The following is a 17,025-nucleotide window of genomic DNA, read 5'->3' on the forward strand; positions in this document are numbered from 1 at the left end:
CCGTGTGTAATCCGTATTTTTCTCGCCCCCATAGACTTTCATTGGCGATTTTTTTGCGCAATACGGTGACAAACGCAGCATGCTGCGATTTTCTACGGCCGTACAAGACCGTATATTACGGATGCGTAATATACGGCAGATAGGAGCTGGGCCATAGAGAATCATTGGGCCGTGTGTAATGCGTATTTTACGGACGTAGTTTATGTGCTCATACGTCCGTAAAACTCGCTAGTGTGAGGTCAGCCTAATACAGTATACATGTTGCTGAAAATTCCCGTGCAGAAACAGACATGTTGTACAGATGTAAAAATTGTAGCACGTCAACTCTTTGTGCTTGGATTTCACTATTTGCAATGGAGACAATGAAATGTGCAGCAATTCCACAACAAAATCTGCGGCAAAATACTAATGTAACAAAGACATTAAGTGTGACCTTACACTTAGGCCGGGGTCACACTTGCGAGTTCAATGCGAGAAACTCGCGCATCAATACCTAGCACTGCCACCGGCACTGGGGACCCGAGCGTGCGGCTGCATATATTTCTATATGCCGGGTATTGATGAGACAGACTTGCACGAGTCTCGCATTGAATTCGCAAGTGTGACCCCGGCCTTAGAGTGTGAGTTATGTAATAGATCAAAACACATCACATGCCTCAAATGCATCTGAGTAAGGACAGGTGCAGGCGACCACGTATTTTTTCACCCAGACAATTATGCCAATGACACTCTGATCAGAATTTGATCATGTGATCATAGTATGATCAGAGTGTGATCTGATTCTCTCAGATAAGGAGAAGATGGAGAAAAGAAAATTCTCAGTTCATCAGTCCGTGTAAATTGGACTGCACTCAGATGCCATCTGAGTGCAGTCTGATGTTTCCCATGCACTCATTGACTTGCATGTCCGAGTGCAATCAGAATAGTGGATCAAACTCGGGCATGCAGCGATTTTTTTCCCCAGACCATCTCTCTCTGAGGAAAAAATTAGGACATGTGCACAGCCCATAGAATAACATTGGTCCAAGTGCCATCTGATGTTTAGTTAGATCACAAATGGACAATAAATGTGCTCGTCTGCACCTGTCCTAATATATGAAAATCGCCAAACAAGTCAATTGTCCGTGAAAAATCGCTGTCAGCGCACATTACCATCCATGTGTCATCCTTGTTTTCACCATTGCATTGTTTAGGAGAATCTTAGAGATTTATTGATTCATTTTCTCATACAAGAAAATCACTGATGGCAAAATCTGAAATGCTGACTGAATACAGAGGAAAATTGGATCAAAAACATAGATGAAAATCAGACAGTTTTTTTTTTGCGTACCAGAAAAAACTCTGATGTCTGAATGAGGCCTTAGGCAACTGCATGTTATGCCGGTCTTCAATATACAAGGAGGAGTGCAGTATTAGGGTAGGAGCACATGTGTTTTTGCAACATTTTTTCTGCACCAAATACCATAGTGGAGGCAGGAAAGGCGCTGCATGCAATACATGGATTTTTGCCTTGTTTTTACATGTGTTTTTTTAAGTGTTTTTACTTGCGCTTTTCACCCATTTATTGCAAAAACATTGAAAGCATTGACATGCTGCGTCTTGGCAAAAACAAAGCAGGGCTCAAATGCTGCCCATTTACTACACCAACTGCACTGTGTATAATATGTGACAAAACCGCCATGTGTGAACATACCCCTACAGTACACAGGGAACTAAGCACCTCACTGCCATCATTATTCCAATGACAATTCATCACTCGCTGTAGACGCCGCCGCCATCTTTACGGTGCACGGCTCGCCCTGTGCTGGTTTTGTTCCTTTTCACAGATCATACATACTGCACTGACGAAAAGAAAGTGTCTGGAACACAAGATGAGGCTACTTACTGTCCTGGCGTACCAGACCTTGCTGGATGTAACGGATGTAAGTGAAGAAATTGCAGACTGCTGTTATCTGTAGGAGAGAAGGCAATGTGAGAAACAAGGCAGTAAGGACGCAGGACAAGAGCTACTGGGAGACGCCACCACACACCAGTCCACAGCGGGGCTTCATTGGTTGTCATCCTTGTTTTCTAAAGGGAATGAAACTAAATAAGTGATGTAGCTAAGCAGGTCTGGTCTCCCCGGGCCTAGCGGTCCCCATAACACCCTCATGGCCTGCCTCTATACTACACATGGCCTTAGTGAGAAGGGGAAAGCACCAAGAGAGGTTGGCATAGAAAGAAGATGGAGCTGAAACCTCCTGGGAAGGGTTCATAGTGGAATTGAGCAAAATATTTTGTACTGCCCTGGTTCAGTGACCTGTCCTCTGGGACACAGCGGTCATCAATTCCGCATCTATCTGTCCTTGACCAGACGTCCAGGAGGGTTATTGGACTTGTGCAGCGCCCCAGAGTCCTGGTCGTTGCAGTACTGATGCTCCGCCACTAAGGGGAGTGATGGTACGTCTGATGGCACTTAAGGAGTTCACCTGACCAGGTATCACAGTCACACATTACACTTCACACTCTGGCCACCAGGGGGAGCAAAGGGTTCTATGTATTAGGCCACTCCTCACACTCTGGTAAAACTGGGGGCTGGATAGGAAGTTAGGGAGAAGCTGACTGGGTTTTGCCCAGGTAACATCCTGTGGCAGAGGGTGTTGCAGGGGAAGATTCAGGGGGGTCCCTGTCAGGGGTGGGATCCTGGCAGTGACCTAGCGAACAAGACAGAACGTTACGGAGCCGCGCCTGCACTCGAATGCGGCGGCATCTTAAGAAAGGAAACGAAACGAGGTTTATTGTGGAGAAGTGAGAAACGAGATCGCAGCACAAAGGAGAATAGAACAAGTAGGAGTCGTGCCTTAAGATCGTGGCAACATCCTACTGAGGCGCGTAGCCGGTGGCCGGAACGCCGAGGAAGTACTGGGCTCCAAGCAATACTTCAAACAGCGGCAGGGCAGTTGACTTTAGGTTGGCTGTCTCACCTAATTCACCTAAGCAGACATAGGGGGCAATTGTGGGAGAGGGGCGTCACTATTGTCCCGGAAGAACTCCAGGCCTACCCCATCATACGGGTGCGTCCTATCCATATCATCTGGGGGACGGAGAAAGAATATCAGAACAGATACGAGTTGTGAGAGAAGAACATCAGAAACAGACACAACAGTTGTGAGGACTATCCCGTGGTGCTCAGCAGGGAGGTACTACAACACACAGGCGCTAGAAGGTAGGCACTGATTTCCACCTGCAAAGGGAACTCTGGATGTGCCTTCAGACTGGCCGGTCTCAGCCAGCCCTGTTAGCAGTACTCTGGATTGCGGATCCTGAAGCCTTCAGTAAAGAGGTAAAGAGACTGCAACCCTGTGTCCTCGTTATTCATCGCGACCTGCACCACGCACCATCATCACACCTTTCATTGGACGCCCCTTAGCAGGGTCACGAACCGGGTCTAGCCACCGTGACAACCCCAGAACTGAGACAGAGAGGCCCGGTATCGAGTACCCCGCAGCCCTGCGTCTGGGGGCGCTCCACTTACTAGGCCCCACAACATCATAGCAAGTGCAAGAGCCACCCAAGACGAGGTCCAAGGATACCGGGAGCCTGATGAAGGACTGGCAATAAATAGAGGGGAAGTAAGGTGACAACTAATGAACTAAAAAGCGGTGAAGTGTTACTATTATACTTTTCCTCTGATTGTTCCACTCCTGATTTTGTCTTACAAATACTGAGGTAAAATACTGAGGTAAAATACTGAACGTGTGAATGTGGCCTTAGACTATGTCTATCCATTCATAAAAATAATCAGCAGGAACGCATGGTCCTGCTACATTCTTCGATCCCTCTGCAAAAAGATGCTCATGCCAGTCTGATAGGTCTTTTACTCTACAACTCGCCATCCACTCTTTTGGAGTAAGTGGATACCCTTCATCTGTATTCTGCCAGCACTATAAGTGCTGCAGCTTTCCTTCTCTGACTTTCCAGTATGTGTTACCACATTATTGTCATTGTTATGCCTGTATGAAGTGTGACAGACAGGAAAGCAGGAGCAGACAAAGGCCCTCCCCACTGTAATCCATCTCTGCTAGAGACGAATTGCACTCCATCACAGGCGGTCAGCAGGGAAAGACAACATAGTGTGAAAATAAAGCAATTTGTAAATTGCCCGTTTATCACATTATGTATCAAATGAGATCACATGGTCTGAAAGAACAATTAGAATTTAATATGAATGGGACATACTGTGGATGCATAGTGGTGGTGGCTAAGGAAAAGCTTGTGTACTAGTCTACAACCAGATAACTGGAAGCTACATCTTAGGTAACTAGTGGGTATTTCATAAGTCTCTCTATACCAAAAAAAACATGGAGACAATTTATTAAAGCTTTAACGCCAGAAAAGTGGCATAAAGCTTTGAAAAGTCACCAAATTTTTGCACAATGTGGAGTTGTAATGAATGAAATGGGCAGAGGTGGAGAGTGGCCAGGGCTGGCGGGAGCGTGACCAAGCCTGCCCGTCCAATTCATCAATAGCGCTGGAGTTTGCATGGCCGGAGTATTATTTCTGGAGAATGGTGGTTTGGGTGATGAACCCACTTCACCTTCAGAATGGGATACAGCACAAGAGTATATCCGTTCAGGGACTAAGCGGGTTAAAAGTGATCTGTGGAGCGGCGGAGTGCCGGTGTGCCGGTGTGCTACCTGATGAAGAAAGGCGAGTACAGCGCGAATAGTGAATTACATTAATTAGAATTCCTCAATCCACAAACAGGTTGTCAGCTCCGGGCTGGAGCCTTCGTCAGGTGTCTGTATAATGTGAGAACTAGGCGCTGTTTAAATAGCAGTTTTGGCGGTAAAAGCTGGTATCAGTTTACAAAAATATTTTTTATGTATAAATATTGGCTAAAAATACTAAAGGAATTCATATTAAATATATTATAGTGCAATTAAATTTATATTTACAGAAAAATAGATAATCATTATACAGATTACAATCCATTATTAGAAGGTCATGTGGTTTCAATATAATTGTAGGGAGAATTAATTTAATAGAAAACATTAAAATGCATAATTCATAATTAATGTTGCTATCTTTTTTTGGAAGATGTAGCTGGTAATTTGTAACAGTTTGTATCATTATATTAGCCCATCAGATGTAGTTATTTGATCCAGAATGGATCGGTCATTAGACCGGTGTTTCCCAAACTCTGTCCTCACGGCCCCCAGCTGATGATGTGTTCAGGATTTCTCTCCTTTTTAGTAGGTTAAATCTGTTTTGTGTGCATTTGGGTATTTGATATATGAGTATTATGGATATAGGATTTTTGTGGTTAGGATCAGGGCCAGGACAAGGAGTAGGAAGGGTAGGCACCTGCCTTAGGAGCTACCTCTTGCCTACCCAAGGAGGGCCCACTTTGGAAAAGAACTGTTGAATGCCTGCGGCCCTCTGACACTTTACTCCAGCCGCAGGCATTCAGCACAGTGACGGCCAGGAAGCGGGCACACAGGGGAGCAGTGTCAGTCACTGACACCACTCACCCCTCTCTCTGCCACTGCCCTGACTGTCACTCTCCCCCAGTACTCAGTATGACGCAAATATATTTGATGTGATGCCGCCGGGACAGAAGCAGAGGAGCTGAACCCCAGGGAACTCCAGCACAGCACAGCCTGTGCCCTGTATGAGACGGTGCAGGCAGGGGATGTTGGATGACATGATGCAGGGACTTCATTGCGCCATCCAGTTCCCACTGTTGCACAGGATAGAAGAGGAGACGGTGGACAGGGAGTCTGGATTAGGTGAGTATCATTTTTTTTTTATTCTAATATTATTTGTCTGTGAAAGAGGGGCTGTGCAGGGGCCATGAAATTAAAGGCTGTGCCTGGGACCATGAAGTGAGGAGCTGTGTGGAGGGCCATGGAATTAGTGGTTGTGTTGGGGGTGGTAGAAGGGGAGGGTCACACAGCAAATTAAGGGCTGTGCTGGGGCAGCAAAGTATATATGGAGCTGTGGTGACCATACTGTATATGGTGCTGTGGAGGACATTATACTGGGGGCTGTGGTGGCCATACTGGATAGGGGGCTGTGGAGGACATTATACTGGGGGCTGTGGTGGCCATACTGGATAGGGGGCTGTGGTGGATATCATACTGTGTGGGTGCTGTGGAGGTCATACTACTATATGGAGTGCCGTGGGGGCCGTCCTACAATACACAAAGGGCTGTTTTGCACATCACACTATATATGGGGGGCTGTGGTGGTGACTATACTATATATTGCCAACTTATTGAGGATGTCATACCATATGGGCAGCTGTGGTGACCTTCATACTGTGTAAGGAGACAGTGTGAGGAGAGGTTAAAGTTTCAAGAAGGCAGCATGGTGGGCAATATGAGGGCATAGTGTGAAAAGGGGGCAAAGAATGAATATGGAAAGGGGACAGCGTGAAATGAGGGCACAGTATGGAGAGATGTTAGCTTGGTAGAGAGACAATTTGGAGATTTAGAAAATGTAATGGAAAACAGATGAGGCAGGACAGCCAAGGTAAAGGCTGTGGTTCATACGGGCGGACGGTGTTGCGTTTATAGCTGATAATGGCAGACAGTGTGGTGGGTGTAGATCATTAAAGGGAATCTGTCACCACATTTGACCTATCTAAACTATTAATATGGGCATACACGCTATAGACAGCTGAAAAAGTCCTCCCTGTGTGTCTCAAATCAGATAACTTGTTGTGGATGAATCATCTTTTATCACTTTATATAAGTGACCCCTTCCAAGCTCTGGGGAGGATGCTGCCTGGAAGATAACTCTGCATCCAGAGATTATTTTACATGAATGGGGGGGGGGGGGGGGGGGGAGTTACCAGTGTGATGTGTAATGTGATGTGTAATGGTTACCAGTGTTACCAGTGTGATGTGTGATGACCACTCTCTGCTCTCCTGATCTCACTGCAGAGTTGTGTGTGATTATACCGAACACATCTGCGGCGCCCCGGGGTCCTGGTCGTCGCAGTGGTATTGCTTTCCTCTCGGGGAGAGTGATGCTACGTTTGGAGGCAAGGAAGGATAACTGCATCCAGGTATCACAAACATGCAACACATTTCACACTCCAGGCCACCAGGGGGAGCTTCTGCTCCTATTTATTAGGTCACTCCCCACATATATAGAACTGGTAGTCTGTGGGGAAAGTTAGTTAGTGCCAGACAGGAGCCAGTTCCTGACAGAGCTCCAGACAGGAGTTCTGGAGGAAGTTCCAGACCAGGGTCTGAGGAGAACAGAGGGTCAAAGGAGCTGTGCATGCCCTCAGAGCTGCAGCTTCCAGAAAGAGACATTGAAAGGCAGAACTGTATTGCAGCGAGCGTGAAGGAAGTCGAAGCAAAGGAGAGGATAACAGAAGGGGACCAGCCCCACTCAAGCTCTCTCCTTCTGAGGCGCAAATCCCGGTAGCCGGAACACCGAGGGAGTAAGGACCTCTACGCCTTATTTCAGAGAGGTGACCTGTCCGCACCTACACCCAGGAGGCACGGAGACACCTACAGACCCGGGTTATCTAAGAGACCCTATAAACAGGCTCAAGTCACCAGTCATACGGGTTTTGCCCTATCCTATATGGGGTACAGAGAGAACGAAACATCGCATCTGTGAGACCCTTATGTGAAGCCATAGGCAGTAAGGGACTACACCATCGCAGCGCAAGGGAAGGCTACTGATTTCCACCTGGATAAGGGGACTCTGGACTTGCCTCCAAACCGGCCAGACGCTGCCTGCCCTGTGATCTGGTGCCCTGGACTGTGGATGCTGAAGTCTTCAGTAAAGGTAAAGAGACTACAACATTGTCCTCGTTCTTCTCTGCGCCTCTCACCATACCACCATCTATACACCGGGAAGCCCTGAGGACATACTTCACCTGTGGGAAGGTATACCATCTAGCTGCCATAACATCACCCCAGCGGACACCTTAAAGCAGCGTCGGTCACCCTGACCGAATACCACAGGTGGCGTCACGAACATTCCCCTTAAAGACCTTTCCCTTTTACACGGACATCCCAGGGCCACGGACCGGGTCAGCCACCGTGACATCCCCCTGTGAACCGAAGGACCCGGTACCGAGTACCCCACAGCCCTTGGGGGGTGATCCACATCTGCAGGTTCCTCTCACCTCCAGCATCGAGTTCACAGGCAGACAGGGTTGCAAAATTGCCACTATACAACAGAGCTGGGAGGGAAGCAAAAATGTGTTTGCAGGAAGAGAAATTTAATTTCTCCTGTTCTGTGTTAGTTACTTGTCTCACACTGGTAACTCGGTGTAAAATAATCTCTGGAGGCAAAGTTCTCTTCCAGACAGCGTCCCCACCAGAGCCTGGAAGAGGTCATTTATATAACGTGATAAAAGGTGATTTCTCAACAACAAGGCATCTGATATGAGACATACATCGAGGACCTTTTCAGCAGTCTATAACCTGTATTCCCATATTAATAGTTTAGATAGGTCAAATGTGGTGACAGGTTCCCTTTAAGGCGGACAGCGTGGATTCCATATAGCATAGGAGGCTCATTTTTGGCACAGTATGGTTAGATATTTTTATGCAGAGGGCATTTTAATAACATTCTTATTTTTAAGGGCACCATGTGGGGATGTGCTGTAAAAGACCGGAGAAGAGGGAGGTCTGCAGAGAAGGGCTGTGGATGTGAAAAGTTATCATAGCATCTAAAAAGATAGAGATAAGAAGAAAGAGACGACTCCAGAAAAGATGTAATCTATAAAGTACCTGATGTAAATCTTTATTTGTGATACTGGCTGAGTCTCAGCAGTACTGTGGTTCCTGTGTGGTCCGCAGTCTGATGATGGCTGGTAACAACAACTTCCAGTATCTCCTTACCATTGTTAAGGATATACTGGAATTTTTGGAGTTGTAAGTTCATGCTATAGAATTGTTTGTGGGCTGACTTGACATTACAATTGATATTAAGCTTGATTCCTGTATTTAAGTACATTGTGGTTCTTGTGTAAGATTCATGTACTCGTGTGTCTGGTGATGTACTCATGTACTGATGGAGGTTCTGGTGATGTATTCCTTTACTGATGGGGGTTCTGGTGATTTATTCATCTACTGATGGAGGTTCTAGTGATGAAGTCATGTACTTATGGTGGTTCTGGTGACATATTTATTTGCTGATGATGTTTCTGGTGCCATATTCATGTACTATTGATGGCTCTGATACTCTAATTATGTACTGATGATGATTTTGGTTTCATATTCATGTACTGATGATGATTCGGGTGATGAATATATCACCAGAATCATCATCACTGCATGAATGCATCACCAGAGCCATCAGAAGTACAGTACATGAATACAGCACCAAAACAACCATCACTACATGAATATGTCACCAAAACCGGGACACATCACCATAACCACCATCAGTACATAAATATGCCACCAGAACCACTATCAGTTTTGTGCAAGCTGTATTTGTTTCATGACGCGCAAAAAGACTATCCAATGTATCCCTTTATCTATAATGGGGTCTGTCAAACAAAAATTAAACTGTCAATCCAAATATGTAATTTATCTAAAAACATGCTGCTGTAACTAACAATATGTAGGGAGAAGAACGTGAGTGTTCCACAATAAAGTCAACAAACACAGATCTAATACAAACAAATAAATTTATGCAACACAGTTTATCAAGACACTGCATTTTCTCACCCTAGCCATAAAAATCCCATATCTACTGTATAATACCTATAGTTCAAATACCCACATTAAAACAGATTAAATCTGCTAAAAAAAAGAGAGCTCTTCTGGATATACAGGTCCTTCTCAAAAAATTAGCATATAGTGTTAAATTTCATTATTTACCATAATGTAATGATTACAATTAAACTTTCATATACTATAGATTCATTATCCACCAACTGAAATTTGTCAGGTCTTTTATTGTTTTAATACTGATGATTTTGGCATACAACTCCTGATAACCCAAAAAACCTGTCTCAATAAATTAGCATATTTCACCCGACCAATCAAATAAAAGTGTTTTTTAATACCAAACAAAAAAACCATCAAATAATAATGTTCAGTTATGCACTCAATACTTGGTCGGGAATCCTTTGGCAGAAATGACTGCTTCAATGCGGCGTGGCATGGAGGCAATCAGCCTGTGACACTGCTGAGATGTTATGGAGGCCCAGGATGCTTCAATAGCGGCCTTAAGCTCATCCAGAGTGTTGGGTCTTGCGTCTCTCAACTTTCTCTTCACAATATCCCACAGATTCTCTATGGGGTTCAGGTCAGGAGAGTTGGCAGGCCAATTGAGCACAGTAATACCATGGTCAGTAAACCATTTACCAGTGGTTTTGGCACTGTGAGCAGGTGCCAGGTCGTGCTGAAAAATGAAATCTTCATCTCCATAAAGCATTTCAGCCGATGGAAGCATGAAGTGCTCCAAAATCTCCTGATAGCTAGCTGCATTGACCCTGCCCTTGATGAAACACAGTGGACCAACACCAGCAGCTGACATGGCACCCCACACCATCACTGACTGTGGGTACTTGACACTGGACTTCAGGCATTTTGGCATTTCCTTCTCCCCAGTCTTCCTCCAGACTCTGGCACCTTGATTTCCGAATGACATGCAAAATTTGCTTTCATCAGAAAAAAGTACTTGGGACCACTTAGCAACAGTCCAGTGCTGCTTCTCTGTAGCCCAGGTCAGGCGCTTCTGCCGCTGTTTATGGTTCAAAAGTGGCTTTACTTGGGGAATGCGGCACCTGTAGCCCATTTCCTGCACACGCCTCTGCACGGTGGCTCTGGATGTTTCCACACCAGACTCAGTCCACTGCTTCCTCAGGTTCCCCAAGGTCTGGAATCGGTCCTTCTCCACAATCTTCCTCAGGGTCCGGTCACCTCTTCTCGTTGTACAGCGTTTTCTGCCACATTGTTTCCTTCCAACAGACTTACCATTGAGGTGCCTTGATACAGCACTCTGGGAACAGCCTATTTGTTGAGAAATTTCTTTCTGGGTCTTACCCTCTTGCTTGAGGGTGTCAATGATGGCCTTCTTGACATCTGTCAGGTCGCTAGTCTTACCCATGATGGGGGTTTTGAGTAATGAACCAGGCAGGGAGTTTTTAAAAGCCTCAGGTATCTTTTGCATGTGTTTAGAGTTAATTAGTTGATTCAGAAGATTAGGGTAATAGGTCATTTAGAGGACCTTTTCTTGATATGCTAATTTATTGAGACAGGTTTTTTGGGTTATCAGGAGTTGTATGCCAAAATCATCAGTATTAAAACAATAAAAGACCTGACAAATTTCAGTTGGTGGATAATGAATCTATAATATATGAAAGTTTAATTGTAATCATTACATTATGGTAAATAATGAAATTTAACACTATATGCTAATTTTTTGAGAAGGACCTGTACAACCTGGAACATTACGTCCTTTCATACGACCTTATGTCTAAATGAAATGGCAATGACAGAAGCCATTCTGTGCTGATGGAGGAATGATGGCACCTCCTGGATTAAAGAAGAACTACATCTCATTGGCTACTGTACAAACTGTTACATTATATAGAAACACTAATTATGAATGGACACTTGCATTTCCATTTCTTCTATTACATTAATTCTCCCTTCAGTTATTTTGAACCCAAATAACCTTCTAATGATGCAGCGATAATAAAGGATTTTAATCTGTATAATGATAATCTATTTTTCTGTAATTTTTAAAATACAATTAATTGAATTGTACTATGATGATTTTAATCTGAATTATTCCTTTAGTATTTTTAGCCAATATTTATACAAAGAAAATATTTTTGGAAACTGATATCTGTTTTTACTGCCAAAACTGCTATTTAAACAGCGCCTAGCCCTCACATTGTACAGACACCTGACGAAGGCTCCAGCCCGGAGCTGACAACCTGTTTGTGGATTGAGGAATTCTAATGAAGGTAATTATCTATTCGCACTGTACTCACCTTTCTCCATCGGGTAGCACACCGGCACTCCGCCGCTCCACAGATCACTTAATGAATTCCAGCCAGACTGGCATAGCACGGATGTTCACTACTCCAGTCTTACTGAATCGGCCCCCATATGTAAGAAATGCAAACGTGGCCACAAGATTCCAATAGCTTGCACTTTGCTATGCTTCACGGAGTTAGGGAGCAAAGATGGAAGTGCACCCTTCCTTTATCCAGCACTTACCCTGTACCGGCAGGAGGGTGAGATGAAGTAATAATTCCCGGAATCTCCCAGCTTAATGCGGTGGCGGCAGGAACGTGACAAACCGCTGAGTGCACATTTCCTAAAATGAAGTAGATCAGCAGAAATGTAAGATTCTAGACATACAGTATGTTACTGTATATTGTAAAGATACGAAGGTGGGAAAAGGCTTCTTGAATGGAAGTAGTTATTCTGAGTGCTTAGCCCTTTGATTTTTTCCTCTCAAGGTGCAGTCAGACGGGTGTATTACTCGCAGCGCAATGCTCGGACTGGCCGTCGGCTCTTCTTACCTGAGAGTGACAGCCTGTATTTCTATGCAGCTGTCACGCTCAGGTTTTTAGCGCTACTGGCCAGTCTGTGTACTCGCGAGAGTAATATGGCCGTCTGACTGCACCCTTAGAGATAGCAGCAAAGAGGGTGTTGTTCACAGATCTGCAATGGAAAGGGAATGAAGTGACTAAAGTCTTATGGAAAGCAGAGAAAACAAGCTATAGACACGGAGAAAAGCACATGGAGAGGAAATAGCAGCACCCAGCATGTGATACTACATATACTGCAGTATGTAGGTACAATTGCTGTCCCTTTGTCTGAGCTTCACTGAAATACCAAGATGGCAGTGATGATGGGGTTCTTCAATAGGGCCAGGGCTGCAATGGTAACCCATCGATGCTCTGCAGACGCATCACACGGGGCCAATAGGAGCTAATGCAGATGAGAAATGGCAAGTATGTCATTTAAACAATGCTGTCAGTGATTGACAGCGACATTTAAATGGTTAACAGCAGCAACTGGAGCTCGGCTCCGACTGCTCCTGATAGAAAAAGATGCTGAGTATGTAACATAGCTGGTATCAGCTGCATGTGGAGAACTCTAAGAACTCTGGAGTGGTGCTTTACACAGTCACTTTGATTGAATGCCTTTAATTAGTCTTAAAGTGAATGTCTGCCCTAGCATCATGTTATTTTTAGGGTTAACATTTTTTGCAGATTCTCCAAAACCCCATTGGGTGAGATATACTAATCTTATCTAATGGTGTGACAGCATAAAACTAGACCAGGTGCTCTGAATATACGGCAACATTATCAAATACAGTCTACATTTACTGTATCCCGCTCCACAATGTAGACACTACTGCCTTGGCTTCTTTCATTTTTGCCAGTATTTTGTATCACAATTAGTGCACATTGTTGCACTTGGAGCCATATTCCGACCTGATAAGCCATCTCCTCTTATCCTTCCGCTCCGAGCCTACATTGTCATACTGAGTCGCTCCCAAGGGCAGCATTAAATCTTAGAAGTTATTATCATCTGAGACATTTCCAGCATATCAAGATTACATGCCATAAACGCCTGATAGATAGAAGTCCAGAAAGTGGAGCCTGTACCTATGGGAATAAAAGGGGTCCCCTATACCAACACTTAGCACTTAGGAGAAGGGAAGGCCATACATGACGGGGACTCTCCCCATTGTAAATGTAAATGCCATAAACTATGATGGAGAGAGTCACAAGAATACAGTAGATGGCCCCTTGTAAAACTCACATACATCTTTCAGGAGTAACAAATAGGGGTAGGGATCTGAGATGTAGTTTTATTGATACATTTTAGGATAGATGTGACATTTCAATAGATTTTTATTGTATTTTTAGAAAAGTGTGGCAATAAAAAACAACAATTCTTATGTTTCATTTTTTTTCATTTTCTGTGTTTAAAGGGAATCTGTCAGCTGTTTTTTGCTAACTGCAGCATAAGAGCAGCATAACATAGAAAAAGAGACCCTGATTCCAACGATGTGTCACTTAGTTTACAGGGTGCAGCAGTGGTGACACACTCAGAGATTTTAGATGTGGCAGGTAGCAGAGCTCAGAAAGCTAACCCCGCCACACCAGGCTCTCTTGTGTACATTGTCTATTGATAATGAGCTGCTTTTCGGGGAGGAGACGTGGTCGATCTAGCAGGTGCTTGAGCTGTAGTCCAGGCAGTGATAATGTCCAGGTGATAAAACCTTAATTGTAAGTAAACAGCACACAACCTGATAAGTGACAGATCCCTGATTTCTGTGTTTCAGCCCCTATCTCCTGCTGTCATCAGATTACATAGCAAAAACTTGTTGACAGATTCTCTTTAACACACAGTTTAAATAATTTTATAAACTGATAACTTGCATTTTTTTCAAACACAGCAATACCAATTTTTTTTTTTTTAATTCTTTATTTTTGAATGAGGAAAATGGGAAGTGATTTAAACTTGTATATATACACAGTAGTTTGCGAAAGTCTTCAGACCTTTGGCTTTTTAACTATTTTGTTACATTACAACCTGTGTTTAAATATTTTTATAATCCGATTGGTGAGTGATGTGTCAGCGCTAAATAGTCTAAGTTGGTGACGTGAGAAAAATATAGGCAAAAACTGCATTTATGAGATCAAATAACAAAAAATTGGCATGTGCATATGTAATCACCCCTTTTGCTATGAAGCCTCTAAAAATTTCTGGTGCAAGCAATTACCTTCATAAGTTCCTCGCTTAGTGACAGGACGCCCACCTGTGTGCAATCTACAGTATCATGTAAATATTTGGGCACCCCTGGTCAAAATTACTGTTTTTGTGAACAGTTAGGGTACCGTCACACAGTACCATTTACATCGCTACGACGGCACGATTCGTGACGTCGTAGCATCGTACGATTATCGCTCCAGCGTCGTAGACTGCGGTCACACTTTGCAATCACGGCGCTGGAGCGATGCCGAAGTCCCCGGGTAACCAGGGTAAACATCGGGTTACTAAGCGCAGGGCCGCGCTTAGTAACCCGATGTTTACCCAGGTTACCAGCGTAAATGTAAAAAAAAACAAACAGTACATACTCACATTCCGGTGTCTGTCCCCCGGCGTTTTGCTTCTCTGCACTGTGTAAGCGCCATAGCCGTAAAGCACAGCGGTGACGTCAGACGTCACCGCTGTGCTCGCTTTCCGGCCGGCAGGCGCTCACAGTGCAGAGAAGCTGAGACGCCGGAGGACAGACACTGGAATGTGAGTATGTACTGTTTGTTTTTTTTACTTTTACGCTGGTAACCACGGTAAACATCGGGTTACTAAGCGCGGCCCTGCGCTTAGTTACCCGATGTTTACCCTGGTTGCAAGCGAACACATCGCTGGATCGGTGTCACACACAACGATCCAGCGATGTCAGCGGGAGATCCAGCGACGAAAGAAAGTTCCAAACGATCTGCTACGACGTACGATTCTCAGCAGGATCCCTGATCGCTGCTGCGTGTCAGACACTGCGATATCGTATGGATATCGCTGGAACGTCACGGATCGTACGGTCGTAGCGATCAAAGTGTGACTGTGTGACGGTACCCTTAAGCAAGTTGAAGATTAAACTATCTCTAAAAGACCTAAAGATAAAGATGACACATTTCTTTTGTATTTTAGGAAAAGAAAATATTTTCATATTTTACATTTTAAAAATTAGCAAAAGGAAAATGGGACAATGCAATAGTGTGCCACCTTGCATGGTTAGTACATAGAAGCACCCCTTTTACAAATATCACAGCTTGTAAATGCTTTCTGTAGCCAGCCAAGAGTCTTTGAGTATGTTTCCACGTTCAGGAAATGCTGCGTGTTTGACCCTGCGCTGAGCCGCAGTGTCAAACATGCAGCGTCCAGATGTTACAGCATAGTGGAGGGGATTTCATGAAATCCCATCTCCACTATGCGGTAAAACACGCAGGCGGCAGACCCGCGTAAACGGACATGCGGCGCATCTTTTCAGAACGCAGCATGTCTGTTTACCAAGCGGCGACTATCCGTCGCCGCACCGTAAATTTACCATAGACTATCATTAGAAGCGATAAAATCACATCTAATGATTAGTCACATGCGTAGAAACTGCGTACATGCAGATTACTACGCATGTCTGCCGGCTCACCTGTCCCGCCGCCGGAAGTCCCTCGTCCACTGCAGTTCTCGCCATAACTTATGTTATCGCGAGAACTGCCGTGCACGTGACCGGGAGTTATCTCCGGTCACTAGTCTGGTTCTCGCAAACAGCTGATCAGCTGATTGTGAGAACGCTGCAGTGTAGGTGATCGCTGGAGTTATCTCCGGCGATCATCTACAGGCTCTGCTACATCTAGATATCAGGCATCCAGATGTAGCAGAACCGGACTCGTCTACACTGTGTGCACATACACCACACAACATACACCATGCACATACACCATGCGACAACATGCAACGACATGCAACATGCAACAACATGCGACGACATGCAACATGCGACAACATGCGACATGCAACATGTGACGACATGCAACATACGACATGCACCATACAACATACACCATACAACACATACACATACATACAGTACATACATATAGACATACAGTACATTAAACATAGAGTACATACTCACCATCACTTGTCACTTTGATACCCGAAGCCATTGTCACCTGTAAAAAATATTAAAATAATAAACAAACACTATACTCCCTGAACGCAGAAATCCAAACAAAACGAGTGTCTCACGGCGATCTCCCGTGGAGAGCAGCAGCATCAGCTGATGCGACCGCTCTCCAGGGGCTCCAGGTATACAATGAAGGAAGGTATCCTGTATTCCTCCGCCACTGTAAAAAATAGTCCCTAGTCTCACTTGCGGCACGGCTGTGTGAGAAAGTTCCCACGCAGCAATGCCATAAAGTGAGACCCTGAACTCAGGTAACCTCAGTGATGCACTGCAGGAGCCATTGTCTCCTGTCAGTGTGTCACTGGAGGGCCTATAGAGCAGTGACATCACCCAATGTCA

General features: G+C 44.7%; 1 protein-coding gene across 9 annotated transcripts in view; it reads right to left on the bottom strand.

The window, feature by feature from the left end:
* The window catches only part of RAB3IL1 (RAB3A interacting protein like 1), a 147,664-nt gene that overhangs the window by 13,858 nt on the left and 116,781 nt on the right, over positions 1-17,025 (bottom strand). For all 9 annotated transcript variants that reach the window (XM_077287966.1, XM_077287964.1, XM_077287962.1 and 6 more), the window contains 2 exons: positions 12,198-12,297; positions 1,886-1,952 (listed from right to left, as the gene is read on the bottom strand). In XM_077287966.1, the coding sequence (XP_077144081.1) occupies positions 1,886-1,952; positions 12,198-12,297 (167 nt within the window). The remainder of the gene's footprint in view (positions 1-1,885; positions 1,953-12,197; positions 12,298-17,025) is intronic.

This window comes from Ranitomeya variabilis, chromosome 2, assembly GCF_051348905.1.
Source record: "Ranitomeya variabilis isolate aRanVar5 chromosome 2, aRanVar5.hap1, whole genome shotgun sequence".
NCBI lineage: Eukaryota > Metazoa > Chordata > Amphibia > Anura > Dendrobatidae > Ranitomeya > Ranitomeya variabilis.